Source organism: Chiloscyllium punctatum, chromosome 2 (genome assembly GCF_047496795.1).
Source record: "Chiloscyllium punctatum isolate Juve2018m chromosome 2, sChiPun1.3, whole genome shotgun sequence".
NCBI lineage: Eukaryota > Metazoa > Chordata > Chondrichthyes > Orectolobiformes > Hemiscylliidae > Chiloscyllium > Chiloscyllium punctatum.
This window is the reverse complement of record NC_092740.1, coordinates 82744892-82764705: the sequence shown is the minus strand read 5'-3', so window position 1 is coordinate 82764705 and position 19814 is coordinate 82744892. Positions and strand designations below refer to the sequence as shown.

The window sequence follows — 19814 nt, the reverse complement described above, 5'->3', positions numbered from 1 at the left end:
AACCTATGGCCTAGGTTTCACTTTTACTGTGACTATCCAACCCAAAATCAGTTTAAAATTAAGGATGCGACAACAAACAAATGATTCTTTTCAAGGGAAAAGACTAAATTCATTCTAATCAATTGGTACCTAAAAGGTAACACACTCTAAAGACTCACGTCCCTCCCCGCACAAATAAAACACCATCTGCAGTTTTTGAAGTTATTTAACTTAGCCTCAAGTACAAAGTATCTCTCACTTTGCTAACTCTATCGCTTCAGCCTTTGGGTCAGTTTTGCCATTACATTTATCCTATCTGAGGTCAGCAAAATATGGTTCACATCAGTAAGGTCCACAGCTAGGAACTTTCTCTCACTCTGGTCATGCCAGGTTTTTTTTTTGCTGTAGTTTTTCATTATACCCTTTTTAAATGGTGAACTAAAAGTATTGGCACACTCTTCAGTTCTTTAACACAAACGCTCCGCTATTTAGTATGCCTGAGCTATTCATGTTGCTTTTTGGATCTCTTTTCACTCACTTGTACATTGTTTCCCCAAGAATTTCTGAAGTTATGTTTTTCTTCTTGCTGTTAAACACAAAACTGCTTTTAATAAGAGAGTCTGAGTTAGTTTGCTTTATGATAATTTTATGTATTGATACTGAACACCAGCTGACACTGGAATGTTAAGACATACTCAACAGCTTTTTGGAAATTTGGAGACTGTCCGACTCCATGTTAACAAACCAGCTGATGCCTTGTCTACGAAGTGTATATACTTTGCATCATCTTCCCAATAAAATTATTTAGGTTTCCTTTAATGACTAACTATCAAACTACCTACCCTGAAATAAAACAAAGAATGGCAAATGCTGGAGATCTGAAACAAAAACAGAAATTGCTGGCAAAACTGAGCAGGTCTGGCAGCATCTGTGAATGAAAAGCCAAGTTAAGATTTCAAGACCATTGACTGTTCATTAGAAGTGGTAGCAGCTAGGAAAATGTGGTATTTATGCTCAAGATGAGATGACGGTGGTAGGGAGATGAGCGGATAGGTGGTGACGGAGACCATTGTGGCGAAGAGGGAGACCGAGATATACAAATGGGGTAGGTAGGTGAGGGAATTATTTAAAGTAAACCTGGACAGAAGAAAAGCTAAATGAGCAAAAATGAGAGCAGGAGGAAATAGATTGTCTGTGCTTAAGCAACCCATGTCATGAAAAGACCATAGTGTGTGGTGGGTAATAAAACATGGAAGGATGGAATCAGGTTCTAAAATTATTTAACTGTGTTTAGTCCCAGAGGCCATAGGGTCCCCAAGCAGAAAATGAGATTTTTTTTTTCAAGCTTACACTGGGCTTGCTGGAACACCAAGTTCTGGGACAGACATGTTCACATGGGACCACAGTGTGTGTTGAAGTGGCAGGCAACTGAAAGTTTGGAGTCACTTTCATGATGTTCTGCCAATCAGTCACTCAGTCTGTATTTCATCTCCCTGTTGTTGAAGAGACCACATTGTGAACAGTGAATACGGTTGATTAGATTGAGTGAAGTGCAGCTAAAATTGTTGCTTCACCTGGAAGATGTATCAGGGGCCTTGGATATTGAGGAGGGAGAAGATTAAATAGACAGGTGTTGCACCTTCTGCAATTGCAGGGAAAGGTGCCATGGGGCGTGATGTTGGGAATGGAGGAGAAATGGATCAGTGTGTCCTGGGGGGGAATGGTACCTGCGGAAGGCCGACAAGGGAGGGGAGGGGAATATGTGCCCGGTTGTGGCATCTCACTGGAGGTGATGCAAGTAGTGGCTAAATAGGTTTTGCATTTCTCTGGAATGTACCTTCATATTTGCTCCTTGACGTCTTAACTGATAGTGTCTTATAGAATACACCCAACAGTATAATGCTTCTGTCTATTGTTGCTTAACTCTAATCAAATAGAATCTTCAGCCCCTCTAGAACATCTCTATCTGGCATTTAAACAATACAGCCAACTTGCTTCCTTTTGTTGACTATCATTCCAAAATACTCCTTATCCATGAGGCTCCTTTTGGAATGCTGCATTCAATTCTCCCTGCTATAGGAAAGATGTTAAAGTTGAAAGGGTTCAAAAAAGATTTACAAGGATGTTTCTGCTGTTGGAGGGTTTGAGCTGTATGGGAGAGGCTGAATAGGCTGGGGCTGTTTTCCCTGGAGCATCAGAGGTTGAGGGGGTGACCTTATAGAAGTTTATAAGATCATGGGGGATGAATAGCTAATGTCTTTTTTCCCAGGGTAGGAGAGTCCAAAACTAGAGAGCATAAGTTGAGAGTGGAAAGATTTAAACTAACCTAAGGCATAACTTTTTCATGCAGAGGGTAATGTGTGTATGGAATGAGCTGCAAGCGGAAGTGGTGGAGGCTGGTACAATTACAACATTTTAAAAGGCATCTGGATGGTTATATGAATAGAAAGGGTTTAGAGGAATATGGGCCAAATGCTGACAAATGAGACTAGATTAATTTAGGATAACTGGTCGGCATGTACGTGTTGACCAAGAGTTCTGTTTCTGTGTTGTACATTTCTATGACTCTCTTTAGTTTCAAGCCAATCATTTATCTGAATCTAGTCTCTCTTATCACCATGATATTATGTACTATTACCTTCCATATCTATGCCAAAAGCTCACCACCCTTCATTATCACAGTTTGTATGCTGCCATACATGAATTGTAAACCTAATTTTGACCTTATTGCATTCTCTCCTACTTGTCACTTTTTTCCTTTTCGTCTCCCAGGACACCGTTTCACTTTAGGCAAATTATTTTGCAAATGGAACTCTCCACTCTGGAACCATGCAAATAAGTCAGAGACCTGATGTTGCTGAAATTACTCAAGTCCCTGCTAAAGTTATAGTGGGAGACTTGCAAAATCCTATGTGGAATTTCAGGACCAGTTTTGCTTTCTTGAAATGATTGATGATTAAAGGGGATTCAAATTCCAGTTAAAAAGAGTACAGGTGCCATCACCTGGTCAGAATAAAGTACTGCAGAATTGACATTACTGGGATTGAACGTTATATTTTTGTTTTTTCTATGATAGCTAAAATTGAATTCCCATTTCAACTATGAGACAAATGAGACCTTTCTTGTTTTAAAATGATAGCTTTCCATTTTATCTGTTGAGAATACATCATGCTATTTATTATGTCCAATGTAGTCCTTTTAATATTTTTATTTTTCCCATGCTATGAAAGGAATACACATTTGCAAAGCTTTTGGATACAGCACAAAGCTCGTACAATTTGAATAAATGATCACTTGAAGACTTTGGAATCTTTCTCAGTTGTGTAATCAGTGATATTTAACTTTTCCATCCTCTTAAATCTCTTTGTGCAACCTGTATTGTTAAACTAAAGAGACTGGGTTAATTGGTTTTTGAAGAGCAGTCCACTTTATTACTTGATTAACAGTTGAAGTTCAACCATGATACTAGCTATTTGTGGAACACTGAAAATTGATTGACCAATGATTATGAAATCACATCTGAGTAGGTAACTAAATGTTTAAAAAAGATATTTTTTTAAAGTACCTAATTTCAAAAAGATTACCCTATAACATCAGTGTAATACCTTTGGAAGTGCTGAAATGAAAATGGCATTGAGTGAATAATAAATAGCCATGCTATCAGATTGTCATTTCCCATAAGAAGCTGTAATTTAATACATTTAATTAGATTTTTGTACAGACCAGCAAAGGCTGGTAGTCTTCAGTAGTGTTGGCTGGAGACTAAACATCAGGTGAATAACTCTGTGGCTGCACGTCAAAAACAAGTTTGTTTTCTGACTGTGTCTCCTCATGGAATTTGACTGGTACTATCTTATCCCTTATAGTGTTCGATGATGCTGATTTAAACATGGTAATTCCATCTGTTCTCTTTGCTGCGGTGGGGACTGCAGGACAGAGGTGTACAACAACTAGGCGACTGGTGAGTTATACCTGAGACTGTCCAATGTTTTCTGAATAAATATTTGCAAAATGACCAATCAATTGTTTTACAAAAATCATTTGTTTAAAAATCATGTTATAAACTTACAGAAATTTAAGAGAAATAGAAATATTAAATATTGCCTATTCTTTTTTTTTTAGTTTTTACATGAAAGTATTCATGATGGTGTGGTGGAAAGACTGGTCAAAGCTTACAAACAGGTCCGAATTGGAGATCCGTTAGACTGTAAGTTTTTGCTCCTTTGTTGAAAACCCACTTACCCATTATTTGAAAACAAATATAAATTGTTATGGGCCAGACCACTCCCCATAATAATTCTTTAAGAAGGCAGCCTCGACCCTAACTTTTATTTTATCGGTGACCTGTGTGTTCCAGATGGGATGCCAAATTCCGAAAACAAGCGGGTCCCGAGCATTTTGGATAAAGGATTGTGTACCTGTACCTATTGCTAATTAACTGTTCCAATATAGTAATATCCTATAAGCATACCCCTTGGTAAAAAGGTAATTTCAGACATAAATTCTTACATGCTGTTTTCCAATCCAGGAGGAATTGACATTAAGAGATATTTCAGGGAAAGTAGCAGCTATGAATCATTTACTGAAGCTTCCCACTCTTCTGGAACCTCCCCTAAACAACTTCTGACTGCTACAGCTAAAATAAAAACCTAGAAAGTCTGGTCTGTGAGAGCTGGCCACTCCCCTTGCATTGTTGCAATTTCTTTTTTTGAAAAAAACTTAAAGGCTCCCTAAGTTGATTTATTTAAGCAGTTGTCACTAGCCAGTTTGGCATCCCTGCCTTTACAATCTCTCTTCAGCAAAAACCCAGGACAAAACAGCCTTTTCAAAGAGACAGCATCATCGTCATCAAATCATGTGAATTATTTAATATGTTGCCATGAACTGTACCTCATTCGAACTGTCCAGGAACATCACTGAGCAGGTAACCTTGAGATAGTTTGACTTAGTGTTTGGTGCTTGTGAGGATAATTAAGAAATTCAGAACAGGATATAGAAACAAATTATATGTAAACATATGAATAAGGAGCAGGATTAGGCTGTTGAGCCCTTTATGCCTACTCTGCCATTCAATAAGGTCATGCTGATCTGTTTACTATATGTTCTGACATATTTCCAAAGCCCCACCTCCCAACTCTCCTTGCTTTCAAAATATATCGAGTGTATCTACCGTGCCTTGAGAAGACTCAACGACTCTGAATATATGGTATTGTGAAGAAGACAGTTCCAAAGATACTCTGCTTTCTGAGACACAAAATTTCTTTATCGTGGTCTTAAACGGATGGCCACTTATTCTTTAACAGTGATGGTTAGTGTTGCATTCTTTCACAAGAGTGAGGATTGTTTATGTTTCTATTTTGTCGAAGGCCCTCAGGACCTGACAATTTGTTCAAGTTGTCGCTTCCAAATGCTCATCTTACATAAGGCTTACATATCCAATCTTCTTCATAAGGAAACATGCACATTTAGTCTAGTACATTTCTCTGAATCGCTTCCAATGTATTTGTATCTTATTTAAAAACATGATGTCCAATATTGTGCACCGCATTCCAGATACAGTCTCACCAGTGTTGTGTATGACTGAAGCATAGGCTCCCTACTTTTGTACTCAGTTCCCCTTATGGTAAACAATAATACTGTTTTAGCTTTCTTAGTTGCTTATTGTACCTTACACAACTGATCTGTTTATGTACTAGGACAGCCAGGTCTGTCTGCATCTCTGAACTCTGAAATCTCTCACAATTTCACTAATCTACTTTTCTGGTTCTTCCTGCCAAAATGGATGATTTTATATTTTCTCAACATCATCCTTCCGTTGCTAGATCTTTGCTCACATGCTTAATGTGTTTATATACTGACGTAGCCTCCTAATATCTTCTTTACCTTTATTTTCCAACTTATCTTTGTGTCATCAGAAAATTTAGTAACCAAGCCTTTGGTCCCTTCATCAAGTTGGTTATGTAAATTGTGTAACATGGAGGCTGCACACTGTTCTCTGTGGCACTTCACTTGTTACATTTTGCTGGTAAGAAAAAAATGGCTACTCTCCACTTCCTGTTAGCTAGCAAATCCATCTTGCCAATATGCTATCCCTACACCATGAACCTCTGTTTTCCACACTGGCTTTTCATGTGGCTTCTTGGGAAATGCCTTCAGGAAATTTAAATACAGTTCAGGAATCAAAGTCTAGTTGGCCATTTAAAATTTAAAATGGAATGGAATAGGGCTGATTGTGTCAAGAAACTTAAAACCAGCATTAATGCTGAAACCAGCAGCACCATCAGTAGCAGCATTCAATAAAACAAAAAAAATGATGCCTAGCTCAGACGAGGCTTCTGGACATGTTTAACTTGTTTACTTTGTACATTTAGTAGTTAGGAGGTGTGTCATTTCCTTTTGCTATCTGTCATCAAAGTGATGATTTTTGAATAATTTTTTTAAAATCTTCAGTTTTGTTCTATGATGCTGATTCCTGGTTGTGACTCTGCAGTAATGCTATAGTTAAGATTAGATTACATGGAAGGTGTAATTGTGATACTAGGTTTTTAATAGGTAATCCTGTGCTATTTGATTCTCCCACAAGAGGTCATATGCATCACCCATCTCCAGTCTGCAGTACCTCACTAGCCATATCTCTCTCCCTCCTTGGCCGTCCTCTTCATAGTCTGGGCTAGATACCCACTTCTTTTGGCTAACTACCAACTTCAAGTTGTTGCCTGTTCTCTTTGCCACCTCTTGGCAGCAACTTGGAGAATCTAATGACAGAAGCTAGGGATTTTGAATTTCAGCAGGCAGTTCTTTTGGTGATACTTATAATCTCACCCGTTGCAATGTTTGTGGCAGTAAAGACAACCTGTGACAGCAATGCTGTACAAACTGGTCCCAGAAGTAGGCAACCCCCAAGTAGTCGTGGCTGCAGTGAGACGTGTTGACAGCTGAGATGTGAATACTCGAGAGTGAAAGTAGTGGTACCACAACATCAGCTAGCAGAACCACAGATGTAAGGCACCCAGATAAACTTGAAAGCCATTTACTATTCAGTGTAATAACTAAAAGGAATAATGGAAACCTGAAGAGATACTAATACATCAAGAGAGGAGGGCAGTGATTAAATTGGGACCATATGCCAATACCATCAGAGATTTCTCTATATTCTTTTCAAAAGGCCTACTTTTCCTTCAAATTTTAAATATAAGAATTGTTGCTAACTTTTTTTTTTCTCACAATTCTCCCTTTGCATAGATATTGAAAATACTGGTTATGAATTTGAGCCCTGCTAGAAAAAAAGGCTTCTTGTCTGCAGCAAACATAGTTTGATTTCTGCTGATTTTTCAGATTGATTCTTGATGTTTGGAACAGAATTGTTTGAGGTGCCATATTCCAGATTTTCAACTGCTGTGTGTGCAACTACTGTAATTTAAAAAAATATATACTTTTCTTTCAGCTACTACTTTATATGGTCCCCTCCACACTAAGCAGGCAGTAGATATGTACAAGAATGCAGTAGAACAAGCCAAACAGCAAGGAGGCACTGTGGCTTGTGGTGGAAAGGTAAGTCCTTTGTCACAATGGCAGGATGATATAGGGGCGAAGAGAATACTGAATCAGAAGGATTCAGCTCTATAGGATTTTGCAGATTTAGGCTGGAGTGACGCAATGAATAAGATGAGGATTGAAAATTTACTGCATTTATCTGTTAATTAGAAAAGTGCTATCTTTAGTTTTTGTAGGCACTTCTCACTAAGCTGCTGCTTCTGGTCAGGACTTGTTTCACAGTTATTCATTTGACTCTACTTGAACTAGCAAACTTCATGTGATGTCAATGAAGAATATCTGCGCTTTGATTTAAGTTTAGAATTCTCCTTGTTTTCTTTGTGAAAACATATTTATTGGTCAAAGGAAAATGATGACAGGTTTATTAATATTGATTGCTGCCGTCTTATGACAGGTGATTAATCGTCCAGGGAACTATGTGGAACCAACTATTGTGACTGGACTTCCCCACGATGCATCAATTGTTCACACTGAGACATTTGCTCCCATTCTGTATGTTCTTAAATTTAAGGTAAAGCAAGTTTATGTTTAAAATGGAATGCGATGGAACACTGGACGAATGAATCTTTTGCACAATCTCAATTTAGATTTGAATGGCTCTGTTTTGAAGTAAAGTACTGACTCTTTGCAACTGTAGAATTCTATTACAGTTGGTTTTTTTTTGAGTTTTTATAATTGCACAAGAATTTGTGGAGCATTTTGGTTAATGTGCAATGGCTCACACGAAAGCCTTGCACCCCATTCTGAATTGATTTGTAACACACAGCTGTTTGGTGTCAATACGTTGTTTTCTGTGTTATGAGCTTTTGCACACTGCTTTACGTCTCTGAACACTGAATTGTTTTTACAGTCTGAAGAAGAGGCATTTGCGTGGAACAATGAAGTTAAACAGGGGCTCTCCAGTAGCATCTTCACCAAGGATGTAGGCAGAATGTTCCGTTGGATGGGGTAAGAGTTTTTATTCATTTCTTGTGACAATGGTTTTAAAAAGTGGATGTGTGGGAGTCAGATGTATTGTACTAATACAGCTCTTTGTAAAGTAAAATAAAATAAGCTGCCATTGGTTCGACGCACAAGAACCAATGCGATGTTCTCACTCTCCTCCGCTCCTCACCCCATGTACAGGTTTTAACTATGCATTTTGGTTTTAAACACGAACATTCATTTTTATTTTGGAACAGTGACTTCTAAATTGTGGAAAAAGAAATAAATGATTGGAACTACAATAAGCCAGGTGTCATCTGACTTTATTTTAAAGTTTTACTTACATTCAGCTCATCAACGTTTTCTTAAATTATGCTCAATGAGTAATTGTATATGTGCAATCTTCCTGATTTCGAATTGTTCACCTTTGCTTTACTCACATTATATTTTCTATCACATGCAAAATGCAGCAGGTTAGAGTTGGAAATGGTTTTAGTAATGCACGATGCAAAATAGTGGATTTGAAAAAAAATGTTCAGATGTATCATCTATTTCTTGAGACTCAGTCCTACTAAATTACAAACTTTTATTTCTGTTCAGACCCAAAGGTTCCGACTGCGGAATTGTAAATGTTAACATTCCAACCAGTGGAGCTGAAATTGGAGGAGCTTTCGGTAATGATTTTGTATAGTTTACCCGACTTTTTTAAATGGTACATGATTTCATAGGGTTTTAATGTAAGAGTAGTTTTGAAATTATATTTGTCGTATCACAAAGAAGTCTTAAAATATATTTGAAATATGTTGCATAATTAATAACCTGCAGATCAAGTACACATTTAGTTTATTTCCACTTAAGTGATGATATATATGCAGTTGCAGTAAATCTGTATAAATTGTGTAGTTCATGTTGTAATGGACAATGAATGCCCAGAATAGATCCTCTGCTGTATTCAACCAAACTGAAGCAATTTTGATACCCTCTGTGCTACAAAATATTCAATTCTTTGATGCTATCCTTCTCTAGGTATTTTGTGCACTCTATTGTTCCTCTATAATCTCTCTTGGAACCTACACCCCTGCTGAATTGTTTAAAAGTCTTCCTGTGGCACTTGCAAAACACCCTGCAAGGAACTCTGTTTCAGCTCTGTTCGGGTGCAGCGCCTTCATCTTGTACAGGTGCCAGCTTTCCCAGAACTAGTCCCAGTGCCTCAGGGATCTGAAGCCCTCCCTCCTGAACCATGTTTGCAACTAGTGTTCAACTCTGTATTAACTTCTGTTTCTCTTCATTCTTGTATGTGGGACTGGCAGTAACCTGGAGATTACTACATAAGAGATCTTGCTTGCTAACTTTCTGCAGGGTCACATTTTACTTCCCACCCAGATTATTCGTTCTAATATGCAAAATAAAAGCTGTTCTCCCTCCCTGAAAAGATGTCGCATTGAGAAGGCAACGCACCAGCCTGAAAAACATCTACGGCCACAAAAACACTTGTCTGTCCCCTATAAAGCTGGAATCTATTGCCGAATCTAGTTTCGCAAACTTGTTTAAGATGCTCCCAGTACTGATTTCTATGAGAGGAAATGAAAATTTTCCTCATTAATATGATGCAGTGTCAAAGTACTTTAAATATGGCTATTCAGGTTTAAGAGTTGTGACAATCTTTCCACCATTTGAGAAACTCTTGTTCTTTATTTCTGGCATAAATCTTGATGTTTGTCAGGGCCTCCTGCAAACCTCTCATTTGCTCCCTCAGCAGTACCATGATTTGCAGCTTCCTAACCTCTTTAAAGATGCTCCTTTGGAATTTTTGACCCTGATATTTACTGGGCAGGGGTTTGGAGCAGGAGAGAGGAGTTATGACCACTAATACTCTGGAGCTTTAATTCTGCAGCAGTGTTGTCTTTTTTTGAGCAGGATCCCTACCCTGAAACTAGCTTGATTGACTCATGGGCTTTAGGTTTTTGTTGGGTGGCAAGAATCGTCAGCCAAGGTCACAGCCTTGGTTATGATTCCTGACTATTAGGTTTGATATCCTGAGGAATTGGGTTGGGGTGCCAAAATGTGGTTGGAATGTACGGTGGTGATCAGTGGAGGATGAAGGCTGTGTGGGTTGCAGTGAGGTCGAATGAGGATATTGGTTTTGGGTTGATAATGGAAGGGTGAGGGGTGTCAACAGATTGTAGAGATAGGTGGTTATGTATAGGTTTGCAAGTGGGGCCGTGAAAAAGCACTGCTACTCAGAGCACAGAAGCTGTGCTATAAATACACTTCCCTCATGTATTCAGCCTTTCACCTTCCCTTCTACTTGTACTGTTTCCGGAGCTCTGTGAAAACGTACCAAGGTGAATTGAGAACAGAAATAATAAGCCTCTTTGCAAAGGTTTGAATGACATAGTCCTTGCTCCCTGCTCCTAAGGAAGAGTTATTTGTCTTACCCTTGTGCTGCCTCCAGTGAGTTCTGTTTCAGCATTTTAACATTTTAGCTTGCCATCTGATCCAAACGCATTTTTGTATATCTGAGGGCAAGAAGTGGGTTACAATTAAACCCCTCACCCCTTGTCACACAATGATACCGTTGATCCCTGCAAAAGATAATGATACAAGGCACTACTGCTTCTAAAAACAGATATGCTTTTGATTTACAAAGTTAAGGAAATTGAAATAGTTTTTTTTCTGATGTTTTTAGGTGGAGAAAAACATACTGGTGGTGGTAGAGAGTCTGGCAGTGATGCTTGGAAACACTATATGAGGAGGTCTACCTGGTATGTAAATGTGTTGTTCATCTTCATTACTTGAATATCATCAGGTAACAAAACAGATTTTTAAAAAAACACACTGAAGAACTTTAAACTTCACATTTTATCTGTACATTGGTTGACATTCTTGAAACTAGAAATCTGAGCTTTATTCTCTAAAACAGGAACTTCAGAAAAAGCTAGTAGATATACCATGTCACATTCCCTTTGATGTAAATGTTTCTTTACGTTCCTTTTTTTTTTAAAGCCATGCTTTGAAGTAAAATGTATTGTTGAATTTTCAGATGTCACACTTGGATGTGGCAAATGTTCAAGTGCTGTATGTATACAGAGATAAGTCGGCAGAGACGGAGATATTTCATCCATTGTTTGCTTAGTGAATATATACAAAGTATTTGCCCAATTTTTGATTTGTAAAGCAGCAAATCCTAATGAACTAATTGGCAAAATGCCAATTAAACACCAGAAAGGAGACCGGATATGCTGACATTGGGGAAAAAAATACATTTGATTTTAAACCACTACTTCACAAACCAACTAAGAACTTCAAAAATTTTACATTTTTTGACAATCCTTTTCCTTCATCTTGTTGCTGTAAGTTCAATGAGCAGGATTTAGATCCAAAGTGTCAAAATGTAAATTTTAAAATGATAGTTTCATTGCTGCATAATTTTAAAGGAAATGTTTTAGCTTAACTGGAAATTTTACAGGAACTCTGCCTGTCCTCATGTAATTGTTAAAGACAGTGGCAGCAGTCCATTTATTTAACAGTAGTTTGTCCTTTCCCCACTTGCTCCCCAGATACTTGCCATGCTGCTGCTCCACCCATTTGAAGCCTGAAGCCTAGCAGTCCTGTCCTGACCTGTTGGGTTTGCCTGTGATTACACAGACCTGCATGGAAAGTACAACACACAAACATGCCCTTCAACCCAACAAGCATTTACTGTTTTAGGAGCCAGTGGCTTTTTAAAAAATTAATGATGACATTAATGGATAACTCGAAGTGAACCTAAATACAGCACAGCAATAAGAATTTTTGTTACTTACACACAGGTAGAATTGATCCACAAGGGATTGGATCTGTGTAGGAAGTACTAAGGCTGAGAAAATCATCCTAAGGAGATTGGTTCTCTACTCACTTTGCCAATTTTTTCCATGTGTGTGATACGTGAAATAACTCCACTAGAGGCCAGTAACCCGTCACCAAGTCACCCTTTATTTACTCGTGAAGAGTCGTTGATATTTATCCAGCTCCCTCAGAGCCAGCTGTCAGAGTGAACAGAATTGCTGACTTAAATCTGTTGGCAAGGGCTCCCTGATTATGGCTGTTAATCTGGTCCAATCAGGGAACTCTTCTTCTGTGAGGGCAACCTGGCTGACCTCGTTACAACCGCTACAGTGTGGAGATTGTCAATCATTCTGGCAGTTAGCATAGACCGTTCCTCTACCCATTCCTGCACCACTCGCCATTCCTCTACCCATTCCTGTTGGCCAATAGGCCAAACAAGCCACTTAAAAAATAACAGAAAATCCCATTCCTAAGCTAAGATCAACACTGAATTTCACCAGCATATCTGCCAGACACTGCTCTACCTTCTTGACTGGTTAGGTCTCCACCATGATGTTCTTACCTTAATCTGTTCAAAAGCATCTAAGCTATTTATATTCACCACTTGTTGTAGTGAGTTTCACATTCTAACCGCTTAGTGCAATAATGTCTTCTTACTTCACTACTGGATTTGTTCTTAGTAACTAGCCTTTATTCACAGCCCCTAGTTTTGCATTCTTCTAATTATTCCTCATCTAATTTATTCAGCACAGTTAGGTTTGAATCTTACCATGGCAGACGGGTGAAATTTGAATTCAACTGGAATAAAAAGCTAGCATGATGACGACCATGTAACCATTTTCATTGTCCTAAAACTATCTTGTTCACTAGTATTCTTTAGAGTAGCAAATATTACCCAGTCTGGTCTACATGAGACTCCAGAACTATAGAACTGTGATTGACCCATCATTACTCTGTGGTCACTCTACTGCCTGTATGGATTCCTGGACAGGTGTGTACAGCTTTGGAGGAGATGGCTCCTGGCTTGGAGGTTTAGCCGGAAAGCTTCTCCAAAGGTAACTGGGCAACTTTTAGTTTGATCTAAGTTGGAAATGGGGATTATGACCCAGATTGAAAGATTTGGCACGTAGTATCACAAGCCAGGACCCAGAATTTTGAATCTCCAAACATTGAGTATTTCTGCCACATCTTGCTCAGCATTGCCTTCTCCATTTGCTTCATACTATCGTTTTTGCCGCAGCCTCCTGGCCCGATGCTATGGCCTAGTTACTTTCTCCTATTGCAGGATATTTAATGACATCTCGACTTCTGTATCTTCTTGATGGACTTCATTCTAGGGTCTTTAAAAATGTAGTTGGATAGATGATTTGTTGGTTCTAATTTTTGAAAACTCCCTAGATTTTGGCAAGGTACTATTAAATTGGAAGATGTTTTATTCAAAAATGGAGAGAGCCAGAATCTAAGACAGTTCCTCTAACGTCTGTCATAGGGAAAATGTTTGAATGTCTTAGTAAAGATATTATAGCAGGGCATTTAGTACAATTTAAGGTCGTCAGTCAGAGCCAACATGGATTTGTGAAACAGAAGTTATGTTTAACCAAAATATTGGAGTTCTTTGAGGATGTGGCATGCTTGTGTATAAAGGGGATCTGATTTAAGTAGTGTACTTAAATCTCACAAAAGGCATTTCATAAGATGCCATATGAAAGGCTATTTTGGAAAAAGGAGCTCATGGTATAGGGGTAACATACTGGCGTAGATAGAAGTTGGGCTTGCCAGCAACATATGCAGAGGATGCATTAATAAGTCTATTTATGGATGGCACGATGTAATGAGCAGTGTGCCACAGGAATCATTGCTGCAGCCTCCATTTATATCAACAGCTTGGAGAAAGGGATTGGCAATATGGTTGCTAAAGTTGCTATTAATGTAGATAGAAGAGTAAATTGTGAAAAGGACATGAGGGAACTGGACAAGAACATCGATTGAAATACAAAAGAACCATGTTACCTGAATGGTAAAAAATTAAATAACTCTGAAATGCAGAGGGATCTAGGTGTTCTTATACTCATATTTTGAAAGTTAGTATGCAAATTAGCAAGTAATCAGGAATGTTAATAGATTGGTTTTGTTTACTATGAGGGGAACATGAAAGTAGGTAGGTCATGTTTGGTTGTACAGGACACTGGTGAGACCATACCTGCCATGCTGCATACAGAAATAGTCACTTTATTTACGAAAGAATGTAAATTTTGGAGACAGTTAAGAGAAGATTTACTTGACTGATACCTGGAATGAGTGTGTTGTCTTGTGAGGAAGTGTTGGCTCATCTCCCACTACCAACTGCAAATCGATCTGACAGACTGCAATTTTTTTCTACTAATTATTCTAACAGACTTTGGCATGGCTGAGTACATTAGGAAAGATTTAAAAAAGGATAGATAATGAGATCACACCCATCTGGTTTTCCTTATTAGGAGAAAGGTGAGGACTGCAGATGCTGGAGATCAGTCAGGCAGCATTCGAGGAGCAGGAGAATCGACGTTTTGGGCATACGCCCTTCACTAGGAATGAGGCTTGGGACCTAAGGGGGCTGAGAGATAAATGGGAAGGGGGGTGGGGCTGGGGGGAATGTAGCTGGAAATGAGATAGGTAGATGAAGGAAGATGAAGGTGGGGCTGAAGGTTGATAGGTCAAAAAGCAGGGTGGAGTGGATAGGTAAGAAGGAAAATGGGTAGGTAGGACCGGTCAAGAGGGTGGTGCCAAGTTGGAAGGCTGGATCTGGAATTAGATGGGGGAGGGGAAATGAGGAAACTGGTGAAATCCACATTGATCCCGTGTGGTTGGAGGGTCCCAAGGCAGAAGATGAGGCATTCTTCCTCCAGGCGGCGGGTGGTTAGGGTTTGGCGGTGGAGGAGGCCCAGGACTTGCATGTCCTTGGTGGAGTGGGAGGGGGAATTAGTGTTCGTCCATGGGGGTGTGGGGTTGTTTAGTGGATATGTCCCTGAGGTGTTCTCTGAAATGTTTTGCAAGTTGGCGTCCCAGATGACCTCCTTCAAAGACTGCAATTTCCCCTCCCACGTGGTCAACAATGCTCTCCAGCACGTCTCCTCCGCTTCCCGTATTTCCACCCTTGAATCCCACCCCTCCAATCGCAACAAGGATAGAAGTCCCTGGTTCACACCATCCACCCCACCAACCTCCAGATGCACCACATCATCCACCACCATTTCCACCACTATAAATATACCCCACCACCAGGGATATATTTCCCTCCCTCCCCATATCTGCCTTCCAGAGAAATCATTCCCTCCGCGACTCCCTTGTAAGGTGCACGCCTACCATCCCGTCCAGCACGTTCCCCCTATCCCCACAAGAAGTACAAAAACTGCACCCACAGCTCCCCCCTTACTTCCATCCAAAGGATCCTTCCACATCTGACTGAGATTTACCTGTACTTCCACACACCTCATCTACTGTCTATTGCTCCCAATGTCGTCTCATCTATGTTGGGGAGACAGGATGCCTAATTGCAGAACATTTCAAAGAACATCGCTGGGAGACACGCACGAAACAAAACCACTGTCCCATGGCTGAATGCTTTAACCCCCTCTCCTGCTCCGTCAAGGACATGCAAGTCCTGGGCCGCCTCCACAGTCCAACGCTAAGCACCCATTGCCTGGAGGAAGAACGCTTGATCTTCCACCCTTTTGACCCTCCAACTACATGGGATGAATGTGGATTTCACCAGTTTCCTTATCCACCTAATCCTAGACCCAGCCTTCCGACTTGGCACCCGGCTCTTGCCCTGTCCTACCTGCTCATCTTCCTTCCCACCTATCTGTTCCACCCTCCTCTCTAACCTATCACTATCACCCCCACTTTCATCTACCTATCGCATTCCCAGCTATCTTCTGCCCAGCCCCACCCCCCCTCCCATTTATCTCTCAGTCCTCTTAGGCCACAAGCCTCATTCCTGATGAAGAGTTTATGCCCGAAACATCGATTCGCCTGCTCATCGGATGCTGCCTGACTGGCTGCGCCTTTTCAGCACCACACTCTTCAACTCTTCCCTCATATTAGTCAATCCGTTAGTCCTGTCCATTTCCCACAATGTTACTAGAACACATTTGGGATTTATTCTTTGTTCTCATCATCTTCATGCATATGTTGCTCTTAGTGTTATTTTTGGAAGACATATTTTAAGCTGTTAAGACTCAGTTTTAACTCTTAACCCATGTCACTATGCACTGCCTTTCCAACATTCAGATTTTGAGCCACAATTTGCTCTACTTAATTATTCGAAATGTCATTGTCTTCATCTCCTCCTGCCAACCTTCTTGTTCTAATTAATCCTGAGTTGAGCCTCACTCCATATATTTTCATTACAAAGACCACTATTGCTGCTGGTAGCTTCCACACCTTCCAATCCCTATTATTCCAATTCAATTTTTGCTGCTCTTTTTAACCTTCAGAATTTCTCATTCTCAACTTATCCAAAAATGCAATGGTCTGAATCTCACCCCATACAAATCTGTTATGTCTGAAATTGTTGACCTATCCTAGGAAAGAGCAGCATTTTAAGATTCTCATCATCATGTTTAAATTGCTCACTTGCACCTCCCTAACTCTGGGATATTCTCTAGGCTTAATATTAAATGCCTACCACTGATCTCTGTTCCTAGATTTCTCTGTAATTTCATTTATTCCTCACTGTTGGCAGTCACCAAGATTTCATTCTCTGAAATTTCATTCTTTATTTTTTTTTCTTATTCATTTGTATGATAAATGCAGGGCCAGCATTTATTGCCCAACCCTAATTGCCGAGAGGGTAGTTGAGAGTCAGCCATATTGCTGTGGGTCTGGAATCACATTAGGCCAGACCAGGTAAGAGTGGTAGTTTCCTTCCGTAAAGGACATCCATGAACTAGATGGGTTTTTCTGGGCAATCCCCAATGAATTGATGGTCATTATTAGACTCTTAATTCCAGATTTTTATTGAATTCAAATTCCACCAACTGCCATGGATAGATTCAAATTTGGGTTCCCTGGATGTCTGAACTAACAGTCCAGCAATAATATCCTCCCCTTGATGTTTCTCTTGATGAAATGCTTCACTTTTCCATTTTTTTTTCTCTCCTTTTAAGACCTTCTTTTATAACCCAGAATTTTCATCAGGCTGTGGGCCTCTCCTGTTTATGACTCTGACTCTGCCTGTGTCCATTTTTGTCATGATGCTTACATGAAGTGCTTTGGGTGGTTTTTCTACATTAAAGCCCCTATATCAACACAAGTTGTTATTCTGAATGTGGAGATGCAAACTTGACCTATAGGTGTCAGTAAAACAATTGTGAAACTTTGGATTTTCTAAGAGCTGGGTGGAATTTCTGGGATCAGGGTTTTAAGATGAGATTTCTTCGCTGTACAAAATAACTTGTTCCAGGATAGTGTATGTGGTAGTTAAAAGCTTGATGTTAGTGAACAAGAAACCTGTCTTAACGTCCTGTGGAATTTTTTTTAAGTGCATTCAGTCAATTGTTTTTAAGCTACAGAACCTATTTCTATTTCACTTTGGGTTGTAGAATTTCATATTAAAATTAGTTTTTTTTTATCTTTCAAGAACAGCAGAGATGCTAATTAATACTCGAGCCTTCCCAACACTTTGTGCATTTTATTGACTAAATCTTGCATCTCCCATTTTAATCTATTCTCAAAATATCCTTGCTTTTGTATGTGTTATTGTAGTTACTGTCTCAATAAAGCAAAATATAAGAACCATTTTTAGGAGATGCTGTAAACTTCAAAGCCTCATCCAAAATTAACAAAGCTCCTTCAAAATTATTTTTTAAATGTTTTCTTCCCCCTGTCTATGTCCAGAGTTAACCAATGATAGCCCCATTATGTTAGTTTGATGGTCCTGCTGATTTTTCTGAAAAATTCCTTACCTCAGATATTATTGCTTTATTGATTACAAGTAACCCTTTCTTTGTCTCCCCTTAGCACCATCAACTATAGCAAGGAACTTCCTCTCGCTCAAGGAATCAAGTTTGAGTAATGAGAGCCACTGACACTTTTGCAGCACTCAAGCGTTCCACCGAGGAACAAGAAAATTAGGCTATTTTGCAGCAGAGGAATAAGATCATGTGAATGATGTGGAATAACTATACCTATGATTTATCAGAAATGAGTTTTTATATACTCTTTTTCATTTTTCAGGTGTGTGAAATTCTACAAATCACTTTTTTTTTTGTTTCTGCTGATTCAAAAGCTCATGTATTTCTTTCCTGACAATAGTACCGAAGATGGAAATAAAACCTGGTGTTTTGAAATTATTCATTTGAGGTCTTGCTTCGTTGAACAGATTTTTTAAAAATTTTGTCTTAAAAATGTAATTCTTCCCTTTGAGTTCTTGATGGCAAAAATTATTAAAGTAGCCTCTTCAGGGGATGGCATAGTGTCCTCGGGCTTATCCACATTTTGCACTGCGTAATATCGTTGTTGATAATCACTCGCTAACAAGTGTGATTGTCCATGTAGGAAATTCCGTGTCACTGGTCATGGGGTTCTGAGAGTCCTGGTGCGGCTGATAAGCCCGATCCTAGAACCACATCTCCAACCACACATTTGGTGGGTGGAAGTGAAGGAGGTACTTGACGTATAAATTGTTGGCATTCCTTTCTCTGATTCCTTTTTCATACTTTTTAACCAATTGGTCTTGAAGAAATGTGCCCGTTCCTCCAGGAGTTTCCTCCAAGCCTGGCAAAACAACAACACTAGCGAGGCAAAGAGGAGAACTCATCGAGCAGTAAAGGTGCAGTTACAATGGAGAATGAGGTAAATCAAGAACCATCGGTGCACTGAGAAAGCTTAAGGATCTGTAACTCCTTGCTGACTAACATGATGCTTGGATTTCTTCAATGCCATCAAGGCATTATAAGGACCCAACACCCTTGCCCGAAACCGGTGCAGAGTAAGGATGGCAACTTTTAAGAGACAGAACACACCAGCTTCTGATGGAGAGAACACCTGAAAGAACTATTAAACTGTGATGCAATTATGGATGAGTATGTGTTTGTGGATATCCCCCCAACTCCCCATCAAGGCTGAGCTTGGACTACTACTAAGGACTGAAAATGTGTTGCTGGAAAAGCGCAGCAGGTCAGGCAGCATCCAAGGAACAGGAGAATCGACGTTTCGGGCATAAGCCCTTCTTCAGGCTTTTCAGCTCTGATCTCCAGCATCTGCAGTCCTCACCTTTCTCCTACTACTAAGGACTCCCACCTTGTTTTCCAGCACCATAACACTCTACTCTGATCTCCCGCATCTGCAGTCCTCACTGTCTCCCAACTAGTATGGCAGAAATTAAAGCCGCCAAAAGTCACATGAAGAATGGAAAAACCACTGGAGTAGACCGGACTCCAGCAGAGATTTTCAAACTTGGAGGAGCAGAGCTTACCTGTCATCTTCATCAACTGTTCCTGAAAATATGGGATGAATAAGAAATCCCTCTGGAATGCTGCCATCTCCAC

The 19814-nt window shown here is 39.6% G+C and overlaps 1 protein-coding gene across 1 annotated transcript in view; it reads left to right on the top strand.

The window, feature by feature from the left end:
* Positions 1 to 18617, top strand: part of aldh7a1 (aldehyde dehydrogenase 7 family, member A1) — a 48310-nt gene extending 29693 nt beyond the window's left edge. Inside the window, exons 11-18 of the mRNA XM_072584717.1 lie at positions 3846 to 3940; positions 4102 to 4186; positions 7424 to 7530; positions 7928 to 8044; positions 8384 to 8481; positions 9058 to 9131; positions 11147 to 11222; positions 18286 to 18617. Coding sequence (XP_072440818.1) covers positions 3846 to 3940; positions 4102 to 4186; positions 7424 to 7530; positions 7928 to 8044; positions 8384 to 8481; positions 9058 to 9131; positions 11147 to 11222; positions 18286 to 18340 — 707 coding nt within the window. The 3' untranslated portion in view covers positions 18341 to 18617. The remainder of the gene's footprint in view (positions 1 to 3845; positions 3941 to 4101; positions 4187 to 7423; positions 7531 to 7927; positions 8045 to 8383; positions 8482 to 9057; positions 9132 to 11146; positions 11223 to 18285) is intronic.
* Positions 18618 to 19814: the final 1197 nt, after the last annotated feature.